This window comes from Amblyraja radiata, chromosome 16 (assembly GCF_010909765.2).
Source record: "Amblyraja radiata isolate CabotCenter1 chromosome 16, sAmbRad1.1.pri, whole genome shotgun sequence".
Classification (NCBI taxonomy): domain Eukaryota; kingdom Metazoa; phylum Chordata; class Chondrichthyes; order Rajiformes; family Rajidae; genus Amblyraja; species Amblyraja radiata.
Genome location: NC_045971.1, coordinates 7643160 through 7670814, shown reverse-complemented (window position 1 = coordinate 7670814; position 27655 = coordinate 7643160). Strand labels below are relative to the sequence as shown.

The 27655-nt window shown below is 45.4% G+C and overlaps 1 protein-coding gene across 5 annotated transcripts; it reads right to left on the bottom strand.

The window, feature by feature from the left end:
• Positions 1–49: 49 nt before the first annotated feature.
• Positions 50–22083, bottom strand: scrn2 (secernin 2). 5 transcript variants are annotated; one of them, XR_004414309.1, is made up of 10 exons: positions 21978–22083; positions 19436–19646; positions 10650–10831; positions 8251–8450; positions 4875–5090; positions 3825–3990; positions 2059–2239; positions 775–980; positions 217–640; positions 50–142 (listed from the first exon to the last, which is right to left on the bottom strand). XR_004414309.1 is itself a non-coding variant. In XM_033035012.1 (9 exons), exons 2-8 carry the CDS (start codon positions 19607–19609, stop codon positions 822–824), a joined length of 1278 nt encoding a protein of 425 aa, XP_032890903.1. In that variant the 5' UTR covers positions 19610–19646; positions 21978–22083; the 3' UTR covers positions 50–640; positions 775–821. The 5 variants fall into 5 exon arrangements, 2 of the variants coding, with proteins under 2 accessions (XP_032890903.1, XP_032890902.1); XR_004414307.1 differs by having other exon boundaries at positions 779–980; XR_004414308.1 differs by lacking the exon at positions 21978–22083 and adding an exon at positions 21372–21563 and having other exon boundaries at positions 779–980.
• Positions 22084–27655: the final 5572 nt, after the last annotated feature.

The window sequence follows — 27655 nt, the reverse complement described above, 5'->3', positions numbered from 1 at the left end:
AAACTCTAGCTACAAATGCATCTCTGAAGTCATGGAAATTTTTTTTTCTTCTTGGTGGCGGTCTTTAATTACAAGGTAAAATATAAATGTACTAGAAATTTCATCCCTCAGACCACAGACAGAGAGACGCCAGTAAATATATCTTTTTAAAATAAACAGGATTATGCAGCAATTTAGTAGATTATGCTTTCCTTTTAATTAATTCTGAAAATGTACATGATTTTCTCCATGATACAAGGTGCCTTTAAACTGGAAATAAAGTAAATGCTACATAATTTTATCACTTAACTGTACGTCGAATCATTCCCAGTAATGGGACATCAGAAGGACATTGAAACAGGTAAAACTGAAGGGGTAGGAGAAATTAAATCAACTCTACATAAGTTAGCTCACCGTTGAATACTTCAGACAGGTTGGCCACCAGTCGGTTCACAGGCAATCTCTTAAGAATAGCAGCAGCAAATGGCAATATTGGCTCAGATAACAATCAATACAACAGTGAATTCATTGGGCAGGTGACTGTGTGTGTGTGTGTGTGTGTGTGTGTGTGCACATGCGTGATCTACAGACACTAATGGCTCCAAGGAAGGCACCCATTCCCTTTGCTTCTGCAGGTCACCAGTCTGGCAGTTATCAATATCTGAAAATCAATATTAGAAAAAAACCATTATGAGGGGCAAACAGAAGAGGTTTTCCAATCGCTGAGTGATAGTCCCAGTGCTGACTCTGAGCAAGAGATAGATTTTAAGATTGAAACCAAGAGTATAAAAGTACCTACGGTAGGAGTTGCGAAGTGACACCTCAGAAGGGGGGGGGGTGGTCTATTTATAAAACTTGATCTCCGTGTCAACACAGTCGAAGAACAAATCTGCCATCTCTTCTGGGTCAAAGGACCCTCCACTGGTCAACATGCTCTTGATAGCTTGCAGTCCCTGCCTCTCAAGGCTCTGCATAGTCTGGTGTAACTTCTCACCCTGCTCCTGAAAGGGAAGAAGCCAGCATTATAATGTTATAACAGCATTAGTCAGCAGAGTCAAATGAATGGCTCTGCAATCTTCTTACTCCAGTGCTCCCTCGCTCTCCCTCCAACTCTACACCACAGGATTTCTTTGGTTTGGTTTATTATTGCCTCATGAACAGAGGTACAGTGAAAAGCATTTGTTCGTGAATTATTATCCAATTAGAATCACATCGTACTCTACACAAGTACAACTAGGCTGTACGCAGATACAACAAGTCGTGCAATGAGAAAATTACCAGAGTGCAGAATAGTTTTCCTGATGGTTCAACATCAGACTCGTGCTACCATGAATCTCACAGTTCCAATGCTCCCTTGAAAATTAAGGGAGGTGCCAAAAACATTGAAACATCTTAAATTGAGAGTAGGGAAGATTCAAACAAGAGGACATGATTTGAGAATTAAGGGGCAGAAGTTTAGGGGTAACATGAGGGGGGAGTTCTTTACTCAGAGAGTGGTAGCTGTGTGGAATGAGCTTCCAGTGGAAGTGGTGGAGGCAGGTTCGATTTTATCATTTAAAAATAAATTGGATAGGTATATGGACGGGATAGGAATGGAGGGTTATGGTCTGATTGCAGGTAGATGGGACTAGGGGAGAATAAGTGTTCGGCACGGACTAGAAATGCCGAGATGGCCTGTTTCCGTGCTGTAATTGGTATATGGTTATAATGAATAACACTTTGTAACATCTTAATGAATTTAAGATTTGGCACGGTGCCACAGCCCCCTCCTCACCTGGCAAACCAGGTGGGGGAGACAGTTTAGTCGCCGACTATCCGACCGTGGAGCAGGTAGCACGGGATTACATGGTACCCGTGGCGGGGGGTGGGATCTCCCCCCGAACTGACCCGACCTGAAGACTTGACATCTTGACTATTCATAACCATCACCCATTCCTTTTCTCCAGGGATGCTGTCTGACCCGCTGAGTTACTCCAGCGTTTTGTGTCTATCTTCGGTATGTTGGATGCAAAACAAAGCATTCCATTCTACCGAGGTACACGAGACAATAAAGTATCATTGAATTAAAAGCAACGGTACCTGCCCACTCTCCATGGTGGCTTTGGCATGCTGATGTGCCTTGTACAACTCATGCCGACGATCCCGACTGCTCTGGAACCGAGGATGCTTCCGGACAGGATCCTCATCCCCATAATACGGAGAAATCACCATAGGAACGGGTGTCACATCATCAATGAAGATAAAGGGCTTGAAGACAGATCTAGTCAGAAAAAGTTTATTTAGTTTAGTTAATTGACACGTGTACCAAAGTACAGTGAAAAACTTTTATTGCATGCTACCCAGTCAGTGGAGAGACTATACATGATTACAACCAAGCCGTCCACAGTGTACAGATACAAGACAAAGGGAATAACGTTTAGTGCAAGATGAAGTCTAGTAAAGTCCAATGAAAGATAGTCCGAGGATCTCCAATTAGTTAAATGGGAGGTCAGGACCGCTCTCTAGTTGGTTCAGTTGCCTGAAAACTGTCCCTGAATCTGGAGATATTTTCATGTTTTTGCACTTCTGTACCTCTTGCCTGATGGGAGAGGGGAGAAGAGGGAGTGACTGGGGGTGAGATTCATCCTTGATTATGCTGGTGGCTTAATCAAGGGAGAGTCTCTTATATATAAAACGACACAATGCAAAGGGGAAAGAGCAAGATCACTGATGATAGTACTAAATAAGCATAACATCTTCCCTGTGCTCCCACTCCCTCATATACAAGAACAACGGTTTGCAAAACTTTTTTTTAAATTTTTTATTTAAAATTTTTTTTTTAAACTTTGTGCCTCTTCAGCATAATCTTTCAAGATAATCAGGTCAGTTCAAACATTATTAATCCATTATGCAACCCACTAAATGAGATCAGTGTTACATTTCTGTTCACTTAGCTTTTACTCATTTTTGATCCATTTTCACTTTCAAGCAAAGTTGCTAGAGGTCTAACCTCTGATACAGGGGTTCCCAACCTTTTTTGTCCCGTTTACCCCAGGCAACATTTATAGCACATAACAATGTTATTTCACTTATTTATGGACAACTAATGATGAACATAGGTACCAGAACCAAACACAGTCAGTCAATGAGAAAAAATATGAACAAATTCAGAATCAACAAATTAACCCCATGAGTAGGCGAAACATATCCCAGGTTGGAAACCCTTGCTCTAGTAAAAAGTAAGATATCTGTCAGATGCCTGGATCCTTCGAGGCTACACTTTAATGCACTGGTGCTAATTTTTGCACAGACAAGGTTGATTGATTAAAAGATACACATGGGAACAGGCCACATCGCCCACACTGACCATTGATCACCCAGTCAAACCAATCTATGTCATCCCACTCCCTCATTCACTCCATAGACATTCGGGACAATTTAGAGGACAATCAACGTACCAACCCGCACGTCTTTGGGATGTGGGATGAGGTGACAGGAGCACCCGGAGGAAATCCACGCGGTCACAGCGAGATGCGAAAACTGCACATGGACGGCACCCGAGTCAGAATCGAACCCGAGTCTCTGGCGCTGAGACTCAGCAACTTTATCAGCTGCGCCGCTCACTATACAAGTCCACTGAAGAATACGAGTCCGAAGAAGGGTTCCAACCCAAAACGTCACCTATTCCTTTCCCCCCCCCCCCCCCCCAGGGATGCTGCCTGACCTGCTAAGTTACTCCAGCATTTTGTGTCCATCTTCTGTTATAAACCAGCATCTGCAGTTACTTCCTACACATAAAAGCATACTATATGCACAAGTAAAGAAAACCTGTTGCAGAGTGCGTTCACCAACACTGGCCTACTGACCTTGATGGGTCAGGGGTTGCTGTAAAGAAATGCACGCAAGGCAAGTCATCGTCTTGGGGCAGGATGGACACCATGCTGCCCGTGGTACAGAATGCTCCAGAGTCCATGCAGATCCCAGTCTCCTTATTGCGTAGGATGTCCATGATAGTCTCTGCATTAATGCTACCTACAATGACCCAAAACACAAATCACCTTTAGTCTCCCGTAGACACGCAGCAAATCACATTATCATTGCATCACGTCTAGGGTTTAACGGACACTTATTGATAGGAGTGACCCGTTGATAGACTTGTGTACATAATCATCAGAGGAATTGATCGGTAGATGCACAGAATCTCAGGTCCAGAGTAGGGGAATCAAGATCCAGAGGACATAGGTTTAAGGTGAGGGGGGAAAGATTTAATAGGAATCCAAGGGGTAACTTTTCCCACACAGAGGGGGGTGGGTGTATGGAACTAGCTGCCGGAGGAGGTAGTTGAGGCAGGTAGTATCGCAACGTTCAAGAAACATTTGGACAGGCACATGGATAGGGCAGGTTTACAGGGATACAGGCCAAACACAGGCAGGTGGGACTCGTGTAGATGGGGCATGTTGGTCAGTGTGGGCAAGTTGGGCCAAAGGGCCTGTTTCCACGCTGTATCACTATGACTACATGGCCTCCAGCTTCACGCCGCATGTTTCTATTGAATGAATATCCAGAAGCACGGAATAAAGAATATTATTTCAATGACCACGATCAGAAATGCCTCTGAATTTGGCTGTGTGTTCCCACGCTGTTTGACCCTGACTGTAATAGGTCACGTCATTGATACCGTACCCTCTACCATCTCTGCCCTGTGTCCTAGATGCACAATGCTCGCAGAGACTCTCAAAGAGTTCTTCATCTCCATCTCCCAACTTTACCAACCACGCCGTTCGGTGTGCGCAAAGATTGGGAGAGCAAATAAATACGTCTGCATTCAACCAGCGTAAATTGAGCTTTACCTCACATTCCTGAAGACTCCCACATGCAATAGTGAGCTACCTTTTGGGCGCTTGGGCTTTATTCACCTTCTTGCTTGTGAAGCAGCTCGCAGCCTCCAGAGTAACGAGCCTTTGCCGCCTCCATCCTCGCTGGCGGGTTGGCCAGAGAGAAAACCTGGGAGAAGTTGAACTCCCTCTCGCCGTCCCACCATCCCTGACCCTGGGCATAATTCCGAAGGTCGGGATGCTCCGCGTTGATTTCCGTGGTGATGGTCAGCTGATTGGAGATGTTTTTGGCACCTTCTGTAGAGTATAAAGAGCACAGGAGCATAAAAGGCACTGGGTACGCGCTCTCCTCATAAGTGACAGGGGCAGAATTAGGCCTTTCGGCCCATCAAGTCTACTCCACCATTCAATCATCTCTCGCTCCTAACCCCCCTTCTCCTGCCTTCTCCCCATAACCCCCGACACCCATACTAAAGTATCCACCGACTGGGCCTCCACAGCCTTCTGTGGCAATGAATTCCACAGATTCACCACACTCCGACTAAAGAACTAAAGGCCTCCTCATTTCCGAGGAAGACACTCTTGGGAGAATGCGCAGGTTGTAATACTGAAGATAGACGCAAAGTGCTGGAGTCATTCAACGGGTCAGGCAGCATAGTTGGAGAAAAAGGATGGGTGACGTTTCAGGCCTGCATCCTTCTTCAGAATTAATGCGGGGGGGGGGGGGGGGGGGGGGGTTGTGGAGAGAGGGTGACTGGAGGTAAGAAAAGGCCAGAACAAAGCAAGGCTGCCAACTTATGGGCAAGGAAGGGTGGAGCCTATAATGGCCCATTGTTGGCTGGGGAAGAGGTGATAACAATGAAGGGATACTAGGATATTAGGCACACTGCTGGGTTGCAAGCCACCCAAGCAAAATACGAGTTACTATTCCTCCAATTAGCGCGTGGCCTCACTTTAACTATGGAGGAGGCCCCAGGACAGAAAGGGCAATATGGGAATGGGAATGGGAAGGGAAGTTAACATGTTTAGAAACCAGGAAATTGCGTTGTCCAAGGCAGCCTGAGCGCGAGGGAGATCGCGTAGACCAAGGAGGACAATAAATCAATCTTGGCTTAATCGTCTCATCAGTCACGCCTAGTTCAAACGGCTAATCCCTCAGCAGTTTCAGAGAGCATGTCATTTAATATAAGGCCACAATGCCGAAGCTAGAAATCTAAAATAAAAACAGAAAATGCAGGGAACACTCAGCAAGTCAGGCAGCATCTGTGGAAAAGGAGTGAAATGTCCATCTGAAATGTCAAGTGTTTCACTTTCCACAGAGGCCGCCTGACCTGGCAAGAATTTCTGCCTTTTCTGTTTAATTAACAGGCATAATTTTGGCTTTAGTCATATGCTAAATTACTTGCTCATGAACACATGGATGCCTACCTAATCAATACATGTGGGTTGAGCATTCCTCCTCTATATCAATGCATGTTAACACCAAGTCTACTGTACCTCAGGGCAAGATCAAATAATTCAATAAAGATCGGGTGTGGTTGGATATTGACATCGGGTGCTGTCTATGTGGAGTTTGCACGTTCTCCCTGTCACCATGTAGCTTTTCTACGGGTGCTGTCTGCGTGGAGTTTGCATGATCTCCCTGTGACCATGTGGATTTCTTACGGGTGCTCCAATTTCCTCCCACATCCCAAAGATGTGTGGGTTTGTATCTTAATTGGCCTGTGTAAATTGCTCCAAGTGTGTTGAGAAGAGATGAGAAAGTGGAATACATAGAACTATTGTGAATGGGTGATCAATGGTTGGCATGGACTTGGTGGGTCGAAGGGTCCATTTCCATGCTGTGTCTCGAAACTAAAGGTACAAAGTAGGGCACTTAATGCACTTTGGAGCGAGTGTTAGTTTTGTTTCAAACTGGAACTTAATCTTCCTGCAGCCATTATGCATTTTTAAGATTCCAGTGGATGGGAAATAAAGAACAGAATTTGGATGAGCATTTGCCTGTACTCATCATCGCTTCCCAATATTGCAAGTTGTGAATGGTGCACAAATAATAATTAAAAGATTTAAACCAGGATCAGCAGTTCTTTCTTACACATTAAGAGACGAATGATGTTCCTGGTGAAATACTGCAGGATCACAGTTATAAAATTGGCAACCTCAGAGGAAGAGCCAATATCAGAAAATCTCCTGGTATCCATTAGCTACATGTTGAACAGGTTATTATTGTCACATGTACCAAAGTACAATGAAAAGCTTTTATTGTGTGCTATCCAGTCAGCAAAAAGACCAGGTATGATTACAATAAAGCCGTCCACAGATATAGGATAAAGGAATAACGTTTAGTGCAAGATAAAGTCCAGTAAATCCGATTAAAGATAGTATGGTCTTCAATGAGGTAGAGGGTAGGTTAGGACCACTCTCTAGTTGGTGATAGGACGGTTCAGTTGCCTGATAACTGCTGGGAAGAAACTGCCCCAGTAGTGTTCAATAACTACACTTTGAACAGGTTACACCAAGACACCAGCATCTTGATTTTGTAAACCCAACTACGCAACATGACGTTTTAACAATGTGGGACGAATTTTACCACATTGCCTTCACACACAGAAACAATCCGTTCCGTCAGATTGCAGCTTCAAGTAACCCCAGCAAGAAGCAATTTCAAGACATTTCTAAACCCGATAGAGGCTTAGGTGAACACGCTTCAGAATTTGTTTCTAAGTAACACAGAATTAGTAGGATTGGTGCACGTGGATGGTTGATGTGGCCTTGTTGGGCCAAATGGCCCGATTTATTAACCGAATGACTATGAACCTGTGGATTTATTAAATTGATTTTAAACTTCTTTCTTAAATGCACCACATGGATAGTACAGGTTTGGAAGGATATGGACCAAATGCTGGCAGGTGGGACTAGTGTACCTGGGACATGTTGGCCGGTGTGGGCTAGTTGGGCTGAAGGGCCTGTTTCCATACTCCCCATATCTCACTGACCTCCTCTCCCCCTACCAACCCTCACGGTCCCTCAGATCCACATCAGCCAGTCTCCTCTCCATCCACAAGTCCAACCTCCGCAGTTTTGGGGACAGAGCCTTCTCCAGGGCAGCTCCCAGGCTCTGGAACTCCCTCCCCCAACTGATCCGCAATTCCGTGTCCCTCACCATCTTCCAGTCCCGCCTCAAGACCCATCTCTTCACCTCTGCCTATCCTTAGCCCCACGTCCCCCTCCCTTTTCATATGTGCATTAATTGCCTCATATTGTGTTTTGTATTGAATTCTGCCTTTACTTTGTGTACTAGTCATGTCTCTACTATTTATTTCATTCCCCTTACATGTTTTTCCTCTACCTGCTAAATTTTTGTAAGGTGTCCTTGAGACTCTGGAAAGGCGCCCATAAATAAAATGTATTATTATTATTATTATACTGTATCACTCCATGACTATGAATAATTAACCTGTAATTTGCTGAGCGGCCCAGTATCTCCCAGATGTCTCCAGTACCCAGGCCTCCCCTCGGTCCACGATTAGAAACGTATTGTAGTAGCTGAATGCTTCCTGGGACTCCTTGCAGTTCCCTCCCTGGCCATGGAGCTCCACCAGGGAAGTAATGACGTCCAGTGCTTGCTTGGCAGTGGAACCTCTCTCCAGCCCAAGCCTAGTAGAAGAATGAGGAATAGGAATTCAAGAGAGATACAGGGTACAATCTATACCATTCACAAAAGGAAAATAGTTTAGCTTAGCAATACAGCACAGAAACAGGCCCTTCGGCCCACCAAATCCACGCCGACCAGCGATCTCCGCACACTATCACACACACACCAAGGACAATTTAACCAAAGTAATTTAGCCTACAAACTTGTACGTCTTTGAAGAGTGGGAGGAAAGCAGAGTTGCTGGAGAAAACCCACGCAGGTCACAGGGAGAATGTACAAACTCCGTACAGATAGCATCCATAGTCAGGATCGAACCATGGTCTCCGACGCTGTAGGTCAGCAAATCTACCGCTGCACCACCCTGTTATGTTCAGAGATACGGCACGGAAACAGGCGCTTCGGACCATCGAAGTGGTTGCTTTGGGGAGAATTCTATATGTCATACTCTTTATAAAGTCCCAGATAAACATCAATGCATTGTGCTCCACATAATGTCACTGTGATTTGATTTCAACCATGATTTGTCTAGCACTGATCATGCAAGGAGCACTAAAGGACACAACGTGCTGGCGTAACTCAACGGGTCAGGCAGTATGTCTGGAGAACATGGATAAGTACTTAAGAGTTTAAGAAGGAACTACAGATGCTGGAAAATCAAAGGTACACAAAAATGCTGGAGCGAAGGAAATAGGCAACGTTTCGGACCGAAACCCTTCATCATGTGTCTGAAGAAGGGTTTCGGCCCGAAACTTTGCCCATTTCCTTCGCTCCATAGATGCTGCTGCACCCGCTGAGTTTCTCCAGCATTTTTGTGTACCTATGCATAAGTACTTTTCGGGTCGTGCCTACAGTTCCTTGGTTCCACCTGTAGGTGCACACTTTCAGTTCTGAACAAGTCTTCATAAGACAGAATGTGTAGGAAGGAACTGGCAATGCTGGACACAAAAGGCTGGAGTAACTCAGCAGGTCAGACAGCATCTCTGGAGAAAAGGAATCGGTGACGTTTCGGGTCATGACCCTCATCCAAACTCCGAGAAAGGTCTCGACCTGAAACAACAACTATTGCTTTTCTCCAAAGATGCTGTCTGATCCACTGAGTTATTCCAGCTTTTGGTGTCTATCTTAAGTCTTTATAAGAGCTTGTTAAAGCTTTTATTGTTGGCAAGTAAATGCTTTTTAACACGTTCTTATAAAGACTTGGTTCAAATTAGATTTTTTCACAAGCTTGAAGCATGTTCTTTCATTTATTTTTAAACACAGGTGTTAACCAACTTCAAATTATTTACAGACAAGTAACAGGAAGAGTAGTTTTACATTGGCTGATATTTAGGTATTGGTGGATTAGAAGTCTAACAACGAGTTCATATACCATTATGATGAGCTGTGAAATTATATACAATTAAAATGCTCATTCATGGCCAAGAAACATTGAACTCAAATCAGCTGGTTTGCTAATGTACTTCCCAAAAAAGAACTTTCTCTCCACATTCCATTGTGGCCATATATAACCACAGGCACATTACAAAGATGGAGGCCCTGCAACAGCCCGGGGCTCTGCTGGACCATGAGGTTGCTATGGCTACGCTTAGCCAGGCCGACCCTGCAACACTGCCCTGACAACAGGCCGTCGTGACTGCATGGGTTCTCTCCACGTGCTCTGGTTTCCTCCCACTTTCCAAAGACATTCAGGATCCGAAAGTCATCCATTCCTTCTCTCCAGAGATGCTGCCTGTCCCGCTGAATTAATCCAGCATTCCGTGTCTATCTTTGGTTTAAACCAGAATCTGCAGTTTTTTCTGACAGGCTTGCAGCTTCTGCAAATTGTCCCTAGTGTGCAGGATAGAACTGATGTCTGTGATAGTTGGTCGCCATGGAATCGGATGGACCTGGTCAGGTAAAGTACACAATGTATCTCTAAAATAAACTAATCACTCTCAAGTTCCCATAGTTGCCCACCATCCTAACTTGAAATGTATCACCCTGTCCAAATCCTCAAACTCCCTTTGCGCACGAGGAAGATTGAAGGCAGAAGCTGATGAGCGCATCTAAAGGGCAAATTAATGCTGGCCCAGGTTGTGAAAAGAGTAAAAATTACAAATAAAATTATTTTCTTACCAGATAAATTGAATCGTATTGTAATTCAATATTTAAATGCAAGGGACTTCATACCATGCAATACAAACTAGAACAGGAGCCTTTACCTGACAAGGTCCATTCCAAGCAGTGCTTCCTTCTCTGCTAGAGGTTCTATCGTCCACACGGCCTCATTGCCTATACAGACGCCATGCTTGTTGGCGCCCATCTCTGCTCCCCATAGCCAGGCTGGGCGGCTGAGAATCACTGCGTGCGTCTTCTCCACCTGATCGATTTCAATGTATGTGCACTGTTCAATAAAATAACAAGGGAACATAACGCTGAAGCAAGCATGGACGATTCTTTGCCTTTTGCACAGTGGGCATGCAAGTGAAGAAATGCAACGCATGTGTCGGAAGGAACTGCAGTTGCTGGTTTAAACCGAAGATAGACACAAAAAGCTGGAGTAACTCAGCGGGACAGGCAGCGTCTCTGGAGGGAAGGAATGGGTGATGTTTCGGGTGGAGACCCTGCTTCAGACTGGCCTGGTCTCGACCCAAAACATCATCCATTCCTTCTCTTCTGAGATGCTGCCTGTCCCGCTGAGTTACTCCAGCTTTGTGTCCATCTTCAAATACAACACATGGATTGCAACAAGGTAATCTACTGACCAAAATGGATAGGTTACCTTTCAGATTGAGAACCTTCTTTAGATTGTGTCAAAGACTCTCTTTTATTCAAGATTCCAGCCTCTGCCATTTTAGTGACCACATTGATCCATGATAGATACAAGTTATTTCCAATGAAGGTATTTAACAGCAAAGTTTGTGGCAGTGTTAAAAAATAATCAGTGAAATAATTAGTGCCATGGGCCATAAAATTAGAGGTACAGTGAAAAGGCTTTATTATTGTGTGCTATCTGGTCAGTAGAAAGACTATACATAATAAGGGTCTTTATTCTTTGGAGCGCAGAAGGTTAAGGAGGGACTTGATAGAGGTCTTTAAAATGATGAGAGGGATAGACAGAGTTGACGTGGATAAGCTTTTCCCATTGAGAGTAGGGAAGATTCAAACAAGGGGACATGACGAGAATTAAGGGACAGAAGTTTAGGGGTAACATGAGGGGGAACTTCTTTACTCAGATAATGGTAGCTGTGTGGAATGAGCTTCCAGTGGAAGTGGTGGAGGCAGGTTCAATTTTATCATTTAAAAATAAATTGGATAGGTATATGGACGGGAAAGGAATAGAGGGTTATGGTCTGAGTGCAGGTAAATGGGACTAGGGGAAAATAAGGGTTCGGCACAGACTTGAAGGGCCGAGATGGCCTGTTTCCATGCTGTAATTGTTATATGGTTATATGATTACAATCGAGCAGTCCACAGATACAGGATGAAGGGAATAACGTTTAGTGCAAGATAAAGTCCAGAAAAGTCCAATTGAAGATAATCCAAGGGTCTCCAATGAGGTAGATGAGTGGACAGGACCACTCTCTAGTTGGTGGTAGGATGGTTCAGATGTCTGATAACACTTGGGAAGAGACTGCCCCCGAATCAGGAGAAACCCAAATCTGTGCCGGAATTGAAATTCTACTTGCACCTCCACAGAGTCTCTTGCCCAGAGTGGGTGAATCGAGGACCAGAGGACATAGGTTTAAGGTGAAGGGGAAAGATTCAATAGGAATCTGAGGGGTGACTTTCTCCACACAAAGGGCGGTGGGGGTATGAAACGTGCTGCCAGAGGATGTAGATGAGGCTGGGACTATCCCAATGTTTAAGGAACAGGTACATGGATCGGACAGGTTTGGAGGGATATGGGTCAAATGAGGGCATGTGGGACGAGTGTAGCTGGGGCATGTTGTGTGGGCAAGTTAGGCCAAAGGGCCTGTTTCCATCCTGTATCACTCTATGACTGTAATTCACCTCAAAGCAAGACTACCTGCCCTTGATGTTGAAAATGTCTGAAATTGGACATTTTTCAAGTGCTATTAATTTTTAAAATGCAGCGATCTATGATATTAAAAGGCACTAATTAAGAGTACTGAAAACCAGTACGTGTATTCTTTCATATAGCAGGATGAAAAGCTGCATTAGTGCCACAGAACAAACTATAAAAGCATTCTTAACCAGCAATAGCATCAGTGAACTATTGCCAAAAAAATAAGATGTGCAGGAATTGAAAGTGGTACAAAGAAAGTTTTGAACTTAAGATCTCTATTGAGTCATTAATATACATCAGAACTTGAAAATACTAACAGTGACAGCACATTATTGTTTAATGAGATTACTGTAAATTGCTCCATATTATTTTAAGTGGTACTTTAATGGATCCATCTCCATTAATCCAACAGGAAGAAATATTCTAAATAAACATGAAATATTAATGGGGTAACGCATATCACATCGACTCTCATTGATCTGCAAGGCTGTTGTTCAGAGGAGGTGAGGAGAGATAGGGCGTCACAGTGGCACAGCTGGTATAGTTGCTGCCTCAAAGTGCCAGAGACCCAGGTTTGATCTGGATCTTGGGTACTGTCTGTGTGGGGTTTGCACGTTCTCTCCGTGACCGCCTGGGTTTCCTCTCGGTACTCCAGTCTTCCCCCCCATATCCCATAGACATGAGAGTTCGCGAGTTAATTGGCCTCTGCAAATTGCCCCTGGTTTAGAGAGTTGGGGCAAAAGTGGGCTAACATAGATTAGATTAGATCCTTTATTTGTCATTCAGACCTTTCGGTCTGAACGAAATGTCGTTGCCTGCAGCCATACATAAACAACAAAACACACAATAAACACAAATTAACATCCACCACAGTGAGTTCACCAGGCACCCCCTCACTGTGATGGAGGCAAAAGTCTTAAATTACTGTCTCTTCCCTCCTTATTCTCCCTCTGCGCTGAGGCGATATCTTGTTACCCCACCGGGCGATGGTAGTCAGTCCCACGGCTCAACCAAGCTCCGCGAACGGGCCGGTTCAAGCTCCGCGGCCCGGGGTGGTCGAAGCTGCCACCCTCCAGTCCAGCGGACGCAGCTGTTGCTGCGGGAGCTCCGGAAAACAGGCACCAACCTGTGACCTGCGAGCTCCCGACGATGTCGTCCACAGAACAAGTGTAAAACGGTTGATCGGTGGCCAGCCTGGAGTTGGTGGGGCAAAGGGCCTGTTTCCATGCCTTACCTCCAAACTAAAAAGATTAACTACATCTGGATATTAGATGATAAAAAATAAATAAATTTAAAATAAAATAAAAATTGCAGCCAACTTTATGAAAGCTACTTGAAAAGCCATTAGACTCAAACCTCTTGCCCCTATTTGTTTCCATTCAAACGCCGCCTTGTTCCAAAAATGCACTTCTCCTAAAGTTATTTATAATATATTTTATGTGGCCCTGTCAAACCACACACACACAACCAATTCATACTCTTGCCTAACTCTCACATACTTTCCCTCAAAGCTCTTCCAAACCTTGAGACCATATTCCAGATTTCAAGAGCAAAAACTAGTTAATTCTCAATTTGCAGACTGCGGATAGCATTTATGGTTCCGACTGTCCTACTGCCAAGTATAATGGCGTTTGCATGTCTGTGGAAAGACTTGCTGCTTGAATGTTATCAATAAGATTCTGCCAGGATTGGCAGAGAATATTCCCAAGCTGCCTCTTTCTCTGGCTGGTGAGTCTAGAAATAGGATACTCTTGGGATAAGGGACTGGCTATTTCTGAAGAGATATTCTTTCGCACAGAAGGGCGGCATGGTGGCACAGTGGTAGAGTTGCTACCTCACCAAAAGAATCCTGACTATGGGTGCTATCTGCACCGGGCTTGTACGCTCTCCCCGTGAGTTTTCTCCGAGTGCTCCGGTTTCCTCCCACACTTCAAAGATGTGCAGGTTTGTAGGTTAATTGGCTGGGTAAAATAGTAAATTATCCCTAGTGTTTGTAGGATTGTGTTAGTTTGTGGGGATCACTGATCGGCGCGGAACCGCCAGGGCAAAGAGCCTGTATCTCTAAAAAAAGGTCACAAGTCTTTGTGACACTTCAAATCCATCTCGAGTATCAGCAAGGCCGATATCAATAGATTGTTGGACAGCAGGCAACTCAAGCTCGGGCAGAAATATTTGAGATACAGGATACATTACTGAGTGACAGAGGGATACATGTATTTCTACTGCTCTTACATCACTATTATGCTTACTGAAACATTAACCTACCTCTGCTTCTGCATTTCAATCATGATTTTGAAACAAACAGCCATTCTTTGGTTTCAGAGTCATGGTCACACAGTGTGGAAACATGCCCTTCAGCCCAACTTGCCCCATCTAAACTAGTCCCACCAGCCTGTGATCTATCTATCTATCTATCTATCTATCTATCTATCTATCTATCTATCTATCTATCTATCTATCTATCTATCTATCTATCTATCTATCTATCTATCTATCTATCTATCTATCTATCTATCTATCTATCTATCTATCTATCTATCTATCTATCTATCTATCTATCTATCTATCTATCTATCTATCTATCTATCTATCTATCTATCTATCTATCTATCTATCTATCTATCTATCTATCTATCTATCTATCTATCTATCTATCTATCTATCTATCTATCTATCTATCTATCTATCTATCTATCTATCTATCTATCTATCTATCTATCTATCTATCTATCTATCTATCTATCTATCTATCTATCTATCTATCTATCTATCTATCTATCTATCTATCTATCTATCTATCTATCTATCTATCTATCTATCTATCTATCTATCTATCTATCTATCTATCTATCTATCTATCTATCTATCTATCTATCTATCTATCTATCTATCTATCTATCTATCTATCTATCTATCTATCTATCTATCTATCTATCTATCTATCTATCTATCTATCTATCTATCTATCTATCTATCTATCTATCTATCTATCTATCTATCTATCTATCAAAAGTCTGTGCCTGTCGCCTGCCGTCCGTCCGGCTGCCTTTCTGCCTTTTGATTCGTTTCCATCGTGTGATGTCACAATGCCCAATGCTCGCAGATGTCCAATCACAATGCTCAATGCTCGCAGATGTCCAATCGGAATGGATCCATTTACACGTACGGCTTCCGGCTGCATTTCTTCCTTTGATTCACTGCAACTCCGAAACCAGACGCAGAATCGCCGACATCTTTTCCATTTCGGTAGAGATTTCACTTTTCTTTCTAAGTATCCGCTCCTCATTACATTTTGTCGTGTTTAAGTACACGTTTTTAATCAAATCCTTCCCCCCCCCCCCCCCCCCCCCAATATTTCAAAAATAAACTGGCTTCTCACCCATAGAATCAGCACCAGCCCCAGCCCCTGGTGAACGTTCCATCGTGTGATGTCACAATGCCCGATGCTCACATATGTCCAATCGGAATGGATACATTTACATATGCCTTTGCAGGAGCCCCAGCCAATGGTGAACGTTCCATCGTGTGATGTCACAATGCCCAATGCTCAAATACATTGTTGCCATAGAGGGAGTACAGAGAAGGTTCACCAGACTGATTCCTGGGATGTCAGGACTTTCATATGAATAAAGACTGGATAGACTCGGCTTGTACTCGCTAGATTTTAGAAGATTTGGGGGGGGGGGGGATTTTATAGAAACTCCTGATTACATTTCGTCGTGTTTATGAACACATTTTTAATCAAATCCTCCCCCCCCCCCCACCCAAATATTTTTTTAAAAACTGGCATCTCACCCATAGAATCAGCCCCAGACTCGATTTGTACTCGCAAGATTTTAGAAGATTGAGGGGGTATCTTATAGAAACTTACAAAATTCTTAAGGGGTTGGACAGGCTGGATGCAGGAAAATTGTTCCAGATGTTGGGGAAGTCCAGGACAAGGGGTCACAGTTTAAGGATAAGGGGTAAAACATTTACGACCGAGATGAGAAAAACTTTTTACACACAGAGAGTGGTGAATCTCTGGAATTCACTGGCACAGAAGGTAGTTGAGGCCTGTTCATTGGCTGTATTTAAGAGGGAGATAGATGTGGCCTCTGTGGCTAAAGGGATCAGGGGGTATGGAGAGAAGGCAGGTACATGATACTGAGTTGGATGATCAGCCATGATCATATTGAATGGTGGTGCAGGCTCGAAGGGACAAATAGCCTACTCCTGCACTTAATTTCTATGTTTCCCTCTCCTCACCCTCTCCCACCCATCACTCTCTCTCCCACCCCCCTTCCCGCTTACCCCACCCCTCTCCCTCCCTCACCCCTCTCTCTTCCCCTCCCTGTCCCACCCCCTACCCCTCTGTCCCTCTTCCACCACTCCCCCGTCCCTCTTCCACCACTCCCGCTACCCCTCCCTCCCTCCCCACTCTTCCACTTCTCTCCCCCTTCTCTCCTCCCCCTCCCCCTCTCCTCACCCCTCTTCCATCCCTCTCTCCCCCACCCCTTCCCTCTCTACCCCACCCCCTTCCCTCTCTCCCCGCCCCCTTCCCCTCTGTCCCTCTTCCACCACTCCTGCTACCCCTCTCCCCCTCCCTCCCCTCTCTTCCACTTCTCTCTCCCCCCACCCCTCTCCCCCTCCAATTACACTCTCCCCCTCCCTCCACACTCTTCCCCCTCTCCCTCCTCATTCCCTTACCGTGCACAGTCTCTGTCTTTAAGAAGGAACTACAGATGTTGGAAAATCGAAGGTAGACATAAAAAAAGCTGGATAAACTCAGCGGGTGCGGCAGCATCTATGGAGCGAATTGAATGGTCAACGTTTTTGGCCGAAACACGGAAGAAGGGGTTCGGCCACAAACGTTGCCCTTTTCCTTCGGTCCATAGGTGCTGCTGCACCCGCTGAGTTTATCCAGCTTTTTTGATGTTGTACCAGCCTCTCTCTCTCTCTCTCTGCCCTTTTCTCTTCTCTCGACTCATGCACGCCCGCTCCAACCCCTCCCCCTCCCCCCCTTCACCTCTCTCCCCCATCCTCTTCTCCCCCCCCTCCCCCTCTCCCTCTCCACCCTCCTCCTCCCCTTCCTCACAAAATATTTTTTGTGGGGGCGGGTCCTCAGTGTGTGTGACTGTTTGTGGAGGCGGCCACGCGCTCTCCATTCAAGAAGACGCTCATCTGTTTGTGGAGGCGCGTGCTTAGTATGTGACCAAAGATCTTATAGCGGAGCTCTCCGCTACAAGATCTTGTGTGTGACGACACACGCTCTCCCCCCTCTTTGGTGCAGGAAGCGCGCGCAGCATCTGAACGCTCAGCGAATATTCGAATTCTTCACTAACCGTCATTCTGACTTTGCTTGTGAAGTGAAAAGTCCTGAATTACATTTGTCTGATGCAGGAAGATTGTTCCCGATGTTGGGGAAGTCCAGGACAAGGGGTCACAGTTTAAGGACAAGGGGGAAATCCTTTAGGACCGAGATGAGAAAAACATTTTTCACACAGAGAGTGGTGAATCTCTGGAATTCTCTGCCACAGAAGGTAGTTGAGGCCAGTTCATTGGCTATATTTAAGAGGGAGTTAGATGTGGCCCTTGTGGCTAAAGGGATCAGGGGGTATGGAGAGAAGGCAGGTACAGGATACTGAGTTGGATGATTAGCCATGATCATATTGAATGGTGTTGCAGGCTCGAAGGGCCGAATGGCCTACTCCTGCACTTAATTTCTATGTTTCTATGTTTCTCTCTCCTCACCGCTCTCCTACCCATCCCTCTCTCCACCACCCCCTTCCCTCTCTCCACCCGCCCCCTTCATCCTACCCCTCTGTCCCTCTTCCATCACTCCCCCTACCCCTCTCCTTCTCCCTCCCCACTCTTGCACCTCTCCCCTTCCCCCTCCACTCTCCCTCCCCACTCTTTCCCCTCTCTCCCCCAACCCCTCTCCCCCTCCCTCCCTCCACCCCTCCCTCCCCAACCTCCCCCACATCACTCTCCCCATCCCCCTCTCTCACCCCCTACCCCGCTCTCCTTTCCCTCCCAAATCTGTCCCGTTTCCTCCTCCTCCTCTCCCCTCTTCTCACCCCCCCCCCTCCACCCACCTGTGTGGTTGGGGGGTGGTTAAAACGCTGTTGGGGAAACAGACCCAACGGGTCTGCACTTGGTCTAGTATCCTTCTAAACCTGTCCTAGCCATGAACTTGTCCAAAGCTCTTAAATGGTGTGAGAGTCCTTGCCTCATCTACCCCCTTTGTCTACTTGTTTCATACACCCCCACATTTTGTGTGAAAATAAGTTGCCCCTCAGGTTCCTATTAAAACCTCCACCCCCCCCCCCCCCTCCCTCCCTCCTCACCTTAAACACCGGACACACCCTTTAGCTCATAATATCCATGGCAAACATGATCCACATGCCTCCATCCCCTGCATGTCCACGTGCCTATCTAAAAGCCCACAAGTGAAGAAGAAATGCATGGTGCAAACTACAACATGCTAATGCATCTACCTGCTGACTGCAACCATCATTTATTTTTGTTTAGAATCAATAAGATTGCCAGAGTCTTTATATACTTCACTGTGGCATGCTCACTCCCCTGCTCTACTCTCTCTATATACCCACTGCTGTAGAGCTCCAAGCTTTAAGCTTGTGCACAATATCTCCATTGTTGAAGGGATAACAGTTAAAGATGAGTCAGAGTATGGCAGGGAGATCAGTGACAAGGCTAAATGTTGCCAGAACCACAATACCGGAGTCAAAATGTGTAGGAAAGAACTGCAGATGCTGGTTTAAATCAAAGATAGACACAGAATGTTACCCATTCCTTCTCTCCAGAGATGCTCAGTCCTGCTGAGTTACCCCAGCTTTTTGTGTCTATCTTCGGTTTAAACCAGCATCTGCAGTTCCTTCTTACACACTCTTGACTCTCGATACCTGGAAGTAGCTAATCTGACGTTGGCCAGATGTAGCTGATGTAGCTAATCAAGTGCAATGTCCAGTCTCTTACCTCCACCTTGGAGTCCTTTGCATGTTCAGCTGCAGGAAAGTAGACCACTTCCTGGACTTCCTCCCGTGGTCTGTCCGAGTTTTTCCCAAAAATCACTTCTTTCCCTTCGGTGGCCGGTGGGAGTGCAACGAAGCAGTCACAGGAAGAGGGGACATTGCCAGTGGCGGCCGCCATTCTGTGAAGAAGGATGTCACCCCAAGGTCTGTATTACCTACAAGCATAGGATTGAAACACAAGGATTTAGAAATATAGAAAATAGGTGCAGGAGTAGACCATTCGGCCCTTCGAGACAGCAACACTATTCAATATGATCATGGCTGATCATCCAAAATCAGTACCCCTTTCCTGCTTTTTCCCCCCCATATCCCTTGATTCCGTTAGCCTTGTGCAATGTCCAGTCTCTTGCTCCCTCCTCCAAGCTAGTCATTAGGCCTTTATTGCCCCTGGTTTATAACTCTGGATCCTCCTCAACAATGAAGTGACAACAGACAGCAGTGGAAGTCATGTCAATTGATATTTTTAAGGTGGAGAGATTCAAGAGATTCTTGGCTAGCACTCCCATAGGATTGTGAATGACTGATTAGTAAGGGAGTCAGGGGTTATAGGAAGAAGGCAGGAGAATGGGGTTGAGAGGGAAAGATAAATCAGCCATGATTGAATGGTGGAGTAAACTTGATGGGCCAAATGGTCCAATTCTGCTCCTAGAACGTATAGAGTGCCTCAAGGTGACCCACCAATGCCAACTTCAACTCAAGTTCGGCTTTGTGAAATTTTACGATGTCATCTACATTAAAATATTGTTTGAAATACGTTTGAAAAATTACTCTGGAATGAATGGGTTTCCTCTCCTAAGAGGCTGACGTGCCACAGCATCAATAAAATTACTTCAAAATGTCCTTACTTATCACGTGGGCTGTTTCCCCAAGGTAGTTATAATCAACCGAGCGCCCAGTTCATTGATCCTAAGATACAGCATGGAAACAGGCCCTTCGGCCCACCGAGTCTATGCTAGCCATCGATCACCCTTTCACACTAATTCTATGTTATCTCACTCACACATCTGCTCCCTTCACACTGGGGGCAATTTACTGAAGCCAATTAACCTACATACCTTTGCGATGTGGGAGAAAATCAGAGGACACCCATGCTGGTCACAGGGAGAACATGCCAACTCCACAATGGCAGCAACCGAGGTCAAAATCGAACCCCAAGGCTGGAATTTAGCCCGGGTCTCTAGCACTGTGTGGCAACAATTCTACCAACTGCCCTTAGCCAGTTGTCAGGAAAAAGCAATCCTGTCCGTGTGACAAATTGTAGGAAGGATCTGCAGATGCTAGTTTAAACCGAAGATGGACACAAAATGCTGGAGTAACTCAGCGGGTTAGGCCGCATCTCTGGATAGAAGGAATGGGTGACGTTTTTGGGCCGAGACCCTTCTTCAGACTACTAGAAGGATTGGTGAGATACCTCCCACAGTTACAAACCTTGCTGACGCTAACCTTTTACGGTTCAATTAAGGAAAATGTGTCTTTCTGGTAGCTTTGATGAGACAACATTGCCCAGGCAAAAGCAATGACATCATTGTATCACACGCCATGTCGCCATACAACGTTTGAAAACTTGAAAAAAAATAAAAAGCACATTTAACAATTTACAACAGTAAACGGCGCCCCTACAATCAGATAAGCCCCGGGAAGCTGACAGGCCCCACCCAAGAAACACAGTGTGAAACGGAATTAATAAGACTGCGTTATTGTTGTACTTTATTGAACCTCGGGGGTTTAAAACCAATTAAGTGCCATTTTTTTGTCGCTGTTGTAGGAAATACAATCATCAAACAGCCCACAGCAACAACCTCAGACGCAGGAACATGAATCAACAACCGGATGAATACGATGAGGTATAAATATTCGTTTGAAAACAGTAAAGAACTCCCCTGATCTCGTTACAATAGAGGCTTGGGAGAGTTCCTGAGAGCTACCTCGTTCAACGTACAGCCTTGAAGCAGCACCTCCCACGGCGCAGTATTCTCCCCGTTACACTGGGAGGGGCATCCTGATTTACACCTCAAATTTCCTGAGTGGAACCGGATCCAGGGAAGAGGGAAGGAGATTGTCAAGGTTGGCAGAGAACAGGGTATGTGTACAAACCACGGCCGGAAGTATGACTGTATCAATCCTCAATGTATCAATGCTCAATGGCTACAGTAACAGACCGGTGTCAGTTTCCAGCTGTTTGCAGTTTCACCCCAGTCCACGACTATCAGCTCGTAACCTTCAACCCAAATACTTCCATCGAGGGAGTTGCAAGATTGCAATTAACACCAGTAGAACCACATTTTGCAATAAAACGCACAAGAGAGCGCGGCAATAAAACGTTAAGCACCAGCCCGGCCTTGCAAACCCCACACACCTTGCAATAGCCGCGCAACACGCCTCTGTTACTTCGAGTTACTGGGACACTGACTAATTATATTTCCCCAGCAGCTAGTGGTGGAAGGCTGAGGGTGATATTCCGCCGTTAACCCAAATTATTTCCTTACCTCGTTTAGATAGTCCCAACACCACTCCGGCTGCGCTCCGATTAGTGCATTTCACTCTCTCGCTCCCTCGGTCAGCTGACAGTGTCTGTGGGAGTAAAGTTAACCCTTTCGGGCCCCGTGAAGTGGTTTCGGAAATCATACCCTCTTTATTTAGCAATTACCCACTCACTGGTTTACTCTGCCTGCTCAGTCTGAAGAAGGGTCTCGACCCGAAACATCGCCCATTCTTTCTCTCCAGAGATGCCGCCTGTCCCTCTGAGTTACTCCAGCATTTCGTGTCTATCTCCAGTATATTAGCTGCACCAGATGACAGGAACATGAGATCAACTCTATCTGAGAATCTGTCGTAGATATCAAACCGTTCAAGATTCGTACGGGTCTTACATTGATTAGTACGGGTGTCAATATACAATAGGTGCAGGAGGAGGCCATTCGGCCCTTCGAGCCAGCACCGCCATTCAATGTGATCATGGGGTAATGGGGAGAAGGCAGGTGAATGGGGTTAGGAGAAAAAGATAGATCAGCTATGATTGAATGGCAGTGGCCGAGTAGACGATGGGCCGAATGGCCTAATTCTGCTCCTATCACTTATGACCTTATTCAGCTTAATGAGAATCACAGTACCATCAGAAATCACAGTGTAAGAATAAGGGGTGGCCTGTTTGGGACTGAGATGAGAAAAAACGTTTTCACCCAGAGAGTTGTTATCTGTGGAATTCTCTGCCACAGAAGGCAGTGGAGGCCAATTCACTGGATGTTTTCAAGAGTGAGTTACATACAGCTCCCGGGGTTAATGGAATCAAGGGATATGGCGAGCAAGCAGGAACTGGGTGCTGATTTTGGATGACTGGCTCGATGGGCCTATTTTCTATGTTTCTAAATCCACAGCACCTTAGTGTTGACGAGAGTGCCACACTAGTTGGCCTGAATAATGCTTAGAAAATAAAACACACATTAAATTATAGCAAATATAAACATGACACGTAGTTATGGCATAATGTAAGACGAAAGAATTGCAGATGTTGGTTTATACCAAAGATAGACACAAAATACTGGAGTAACTCAATGGGTCAGGAAGCAGCTCTGGAGAAAATGGACAGGTGACTTTTTGGGTCCTGATCCTTCTTTAGACCCCAAATAGTTATGGCACATTGATATGCAGGTAATGGAGGAATATGGATCACGTGCTAGCAAAGGAGTTTACTTCATCTTGATATCATATTCAGTACAGACATTGCGGGCCGAAGGGCCTGTGCCTTTGCTGTACTCTGCTTTGTCCCAATCAATGAATTTTGTTTTATGTTCTGTTGAATTTTCTCCAAGTTCCCTGTATTTTTGTCGACAATTCCTGGAGACTCCGAGTCTAGACATCGAGGGTTGGTAACTGCAGGAGGCCAAGTATAGATCAGGTCAACTCATTGGTCAAAGCCATTAAAGATAGTTTGGAAGGTCCAGAATTTTCAGTCATGCAGTTATTTTCTCACCCATTAGGGGGGGCTGTTTCTCTGAGACTTACTTTTGGTCGTTGAATTAAAAAGGGGAAGCAAGTTTCTAAATACAGAATTTAATTTATTGTCTGTCAGGTGAAAATGTAACTGAGCACCCACAGAACAACATTGTTGCATGGAAAATAAAACAGGAAAGGCAAATCAATGAAGAAGTATTCGGGAAGAAATTTACAGCAAAACAACATTGAAAAAAAAGGTTTTGGATTCTTCTTGGTTGGTTAGGACATCAAAGGGTATGGGAGGAGTGTGTAGGAAGGAACTGCAGATGCTAGTTTAAACCGAAGATAGACACAAAATGCTGGAGTGACACAGCGGGACAGGCAGCATCTCTGGAGAGAAGGAATGGGTGACGTTTCGGGTTGAGACCCTTCTTCAGACTGATGTCAGGAATATCAGATAAGGAAGTGCGAGGTGTGAAAACAGGGCAAAGGGAATGTAGATCAAGGGAAATGTAGAACAGATCATTGTTAGCTGGAGAAAGTAACAACAAAGCAAACAGAGATAAAATGTAGTCAGAGACAGTAAGACTGATCAGAGAACTGCAAAGGGGGAGGGATGGAGAGAGAGGGAAAGCAAGGGTTACTTAGGTTAGAGAAGTCAATGTTCATACCGCTGGGGTGTAAGCTGCCCAAGTGAAATATGAGATGCTGTTCCTCCAATTTGCGCTGGGCCTCACTCTGACAATGGAGGAGGCCCAGGACAGAAAGGTCAGTGTGGCAATGGAAGGGGGAGGTAAAGTGTTCAGCAACCGGGAGATCAGGTAGGTTGAGGCGGACTGAGCGGAGGTGTGCAGCAAAACGATCGCCGAGCCTGTGCTTGGTCTCGCCGACATACAGGAGTCCACAACTGGAATAACGGATACAGTAGGTGAGGTTGGAGGAGGTGAAAGCGAACCTCTGCCTCAGCTGAAAAGACTGTCAGGGTCCTTAGACATAGTGGAGGGGGGAGGTATAGGGACAGTTGTTGTATCTCCTGGGGTTGCAGGTGAAGATACCTGGGGAGGGAGTGGTTTGGGTGGGAGGGGACGAGTTGATCAGCGAGTTGCGGAAAGCGGAAGTGGGGGTGGGGGTGGGTGGCGATAGTAAGACCTGGTCAGTAGTGGGATCCCATCGAAGGTGGTGAAAATGTTGGGGGATTATGTGCTGAATGCGATGGCTGATGTGGAAGGTGAGGACTAGGAGGACTCTCTACTCCTGTTACGACCGGGGAGAGGGGGTGCAAGAGCGGAGCTGCATGATATCGAGGAGACCCGAGTGAGAACTTCATCTATGATGGAAGAGGGGTACCCCCATTCCCTAATGGGGAATTAAAGTGCTTGGCAAACGGAAGGACAGGTACGTCTAGGCTGACTGAGTAAAGGTGTCCAGTGAAACGATCTGCCAGTATACGTTTGATCTCGCCGATGTATAAGAGTCCACATCTTGAACAACAGATGCAGTAGATATGGGGAGGTAGGAGAATGGGGTTGAGAGGGAAAAATAGATCAGCCGTGACAGAATGGCAGAGAAGACTTGACGGGCCAAATGGCCTAATTCTGCTCCTATATTGTATGGTCCTAATGTTTTGGCAGGCTTAGAGTTAGATAAATGCCCAGGGTCTGATTAGATATATCTCAGGCTGCTATGGGAGAGGCAAGAGAGGAGATTGTTGGGATTGTAACCAAAATGTTCATTTCTTCTCTTGCTAATGAATGAGACACAGCAAATGTGATATCTTTATTCAAGAAGGCCAACAGGGATAAGCCCGATAATTACAGACTGGTGAGTCTAACATCAGTGGGAAGGGAATTATTGGGAAAAATACTGAGGGCCAGGATTAGTCAGCATAGCTCTGCTACCTAGTACTGTTACTGCTACTGCTTTACTAGTATAATTGCATTGTTCAAATAGGTAGCTTAGTGTGTTAGTGGGGGTAGCGCAGTTGATGTTTAATTTAGTTTAGAGATGCAGCGTGAAAACAGGCCCTTCGGCCCACCAACCAACAGTCCTACACTAGGGACAATTTTGCTTTTACATTTATACCAAGCCAAATAAGTTACAAACATGTACGTCATTGGAGTGTGGGAGGAAACCAAAGATCTCAGAGAAACCCCACACAGGTCATGGGGAGAACGTACAAACTCCATACAGACAGCACCCGTAGTCAGGATCGAACCCGGGCCTCTGGCGCTGTAAGGCAGCAACTCTACCGCTGCGCCACCGTGCCACATTTATGTTGTTTTCACGAGTTTCAGTTGGGTCTTTGACAATCTCTCAAATGGAAGATGGGACCAATAGGTCAGAATCCAAGGGATCCACGGCAAATGAGCAAATTGGATCCAAGATGACAGGGTGGAGGACGATGGTCAAAGATTGACTTTGTGATGGGAAACCTTATGACAGTGATGTATCGCAGGGAAGTGTACCAGAACCCTGTGTAGGAAGGAACTACAGATGCTAGTTTATACTGGAGATAGACAAAAAGTGCTGGAGTTACTCACTGAGTCCTGTAACATCTCTGGAGAAAAAGGATGGGTGACCTTGCAGTTTGTTATGAGTGGGGTTGGTGTAGATAAGCATTTGATGTTCAACATGGAGTTACGGGCTGAAGGGCCTGTGGTGTATGTTTCTACAACTCCATACGTTTTGGATAGGGACCTTTCTTCAGATTGGAGACTGTAGACTTTTCCAGACCTTTCTTCCTTTTTTGGATCCTTCCTCAGTCTGACCTGAAATGCCAACTTTCCATTCTTTCCACATATGCTGCCTGTCCCTTTGGGGTTGTTTCTGGATGGGGGGTTTGAAGGGTGGAGAATATGTTGGGTGCAAGGGACACATTCCAGCCCTTGGTGCCTCGCTGGCTGGATGCAATACCACCAATGCACAGACAAACACAGGAAGAGATTAGTAAAACAGATTTACTGGCGGCAGCGCTTCTATAGGAATGATTAGCATCCTTCCCTTCATACTGAGGGTGCTGTGTATCTTGTTTTTAAGAAAACACAGATGGTAGACAGTGGAAGGCTGTAATTTAATCCCTTTGGTTGAGGCAATATTCATAAATTGCTTAAAAACTGCTATGGCGGTTTGTGATGCCACCAAGTAAATTATAGCCTTTCCGCCCATGTCTAACTCTCCATACTTCTATATTTAACTCTCCGAAATTGATATGATACAGAAGGCATTCATTGCTTTCTGCTACTGTCCATAAGCAAAACCAAATGGGATTCTTTATTCGTCTGAACTATCTGTAAACGTAATGATATGTTCCGGGAGTGGTGGGTTGGTGGTTGGGAAGCCCCATGTTCTTGAAAGGGAGGTACATGGTGAGATGGTTTATGTTAATAATGGCTTCTCTTGATCAACAAGGATATGAAGTTCGAGATGAATGTTGCTCCTTTATATTGGTAACACATTTGCAACTTGCTTCACCGAACCATAATCCATCGAAAATTGACATTATGGCAAAGGAGGTCTCATAAAAGTAGATAATCAAACAACCGAGAGGTGGAGAGTTTAAGGTACACAAAATACTGGAGAAACTCAGCGGGTGCAGCAGCATCTATGGAGTGAAGGAGAACATTTTGGGCCGAAACCCTTCTTCAGACCTAAGATCTGGGACTCTCTACCAATCCTCATAGAAACATAGAAATTAGGTGCAGGAGTAGGCCATTCGGCCCTTCGAGCCTGCACCGCCATTCCATATGATCATGGCTGATAATCCAACTCAGTATCCTGTACCTGCCTTCTCTCCATACCCCCTGATCCCTTTAGCCACAAGGGCCACATCTAACTCCCTCTTAAATATAGCCAATGAACTGGCACGGTGGCGCAGCGGTAGAATTCCTACTTTACAGCACCAGAGACCTGTGTTCGATCCTGAAGAAGGGTTTCGGCCCGAAACGTTGCCTATCTCCTTCGCTCCATAGATGCTGCTGCACCCGCTGATTTTCTCCAGCAATTTTGTGTTCCTTCGATTTTCCAGCATCTGCAGTTCCTCCTTAAACAGGTGGATAGTTTAGTTTAGTTTAGTTTAGAGATACAGCGTGCAAACAGACCCTTCGGCCCACCGAGTTGGAGAGTTCCCTTTATAGATACTGTGTGGAAACAGGCACTTCGGCTCACCGAATCCGCGCTGACCAACAATCTAGTTCTACACTGGTAGACTAGTTCTATCCTACACCCTGGGACA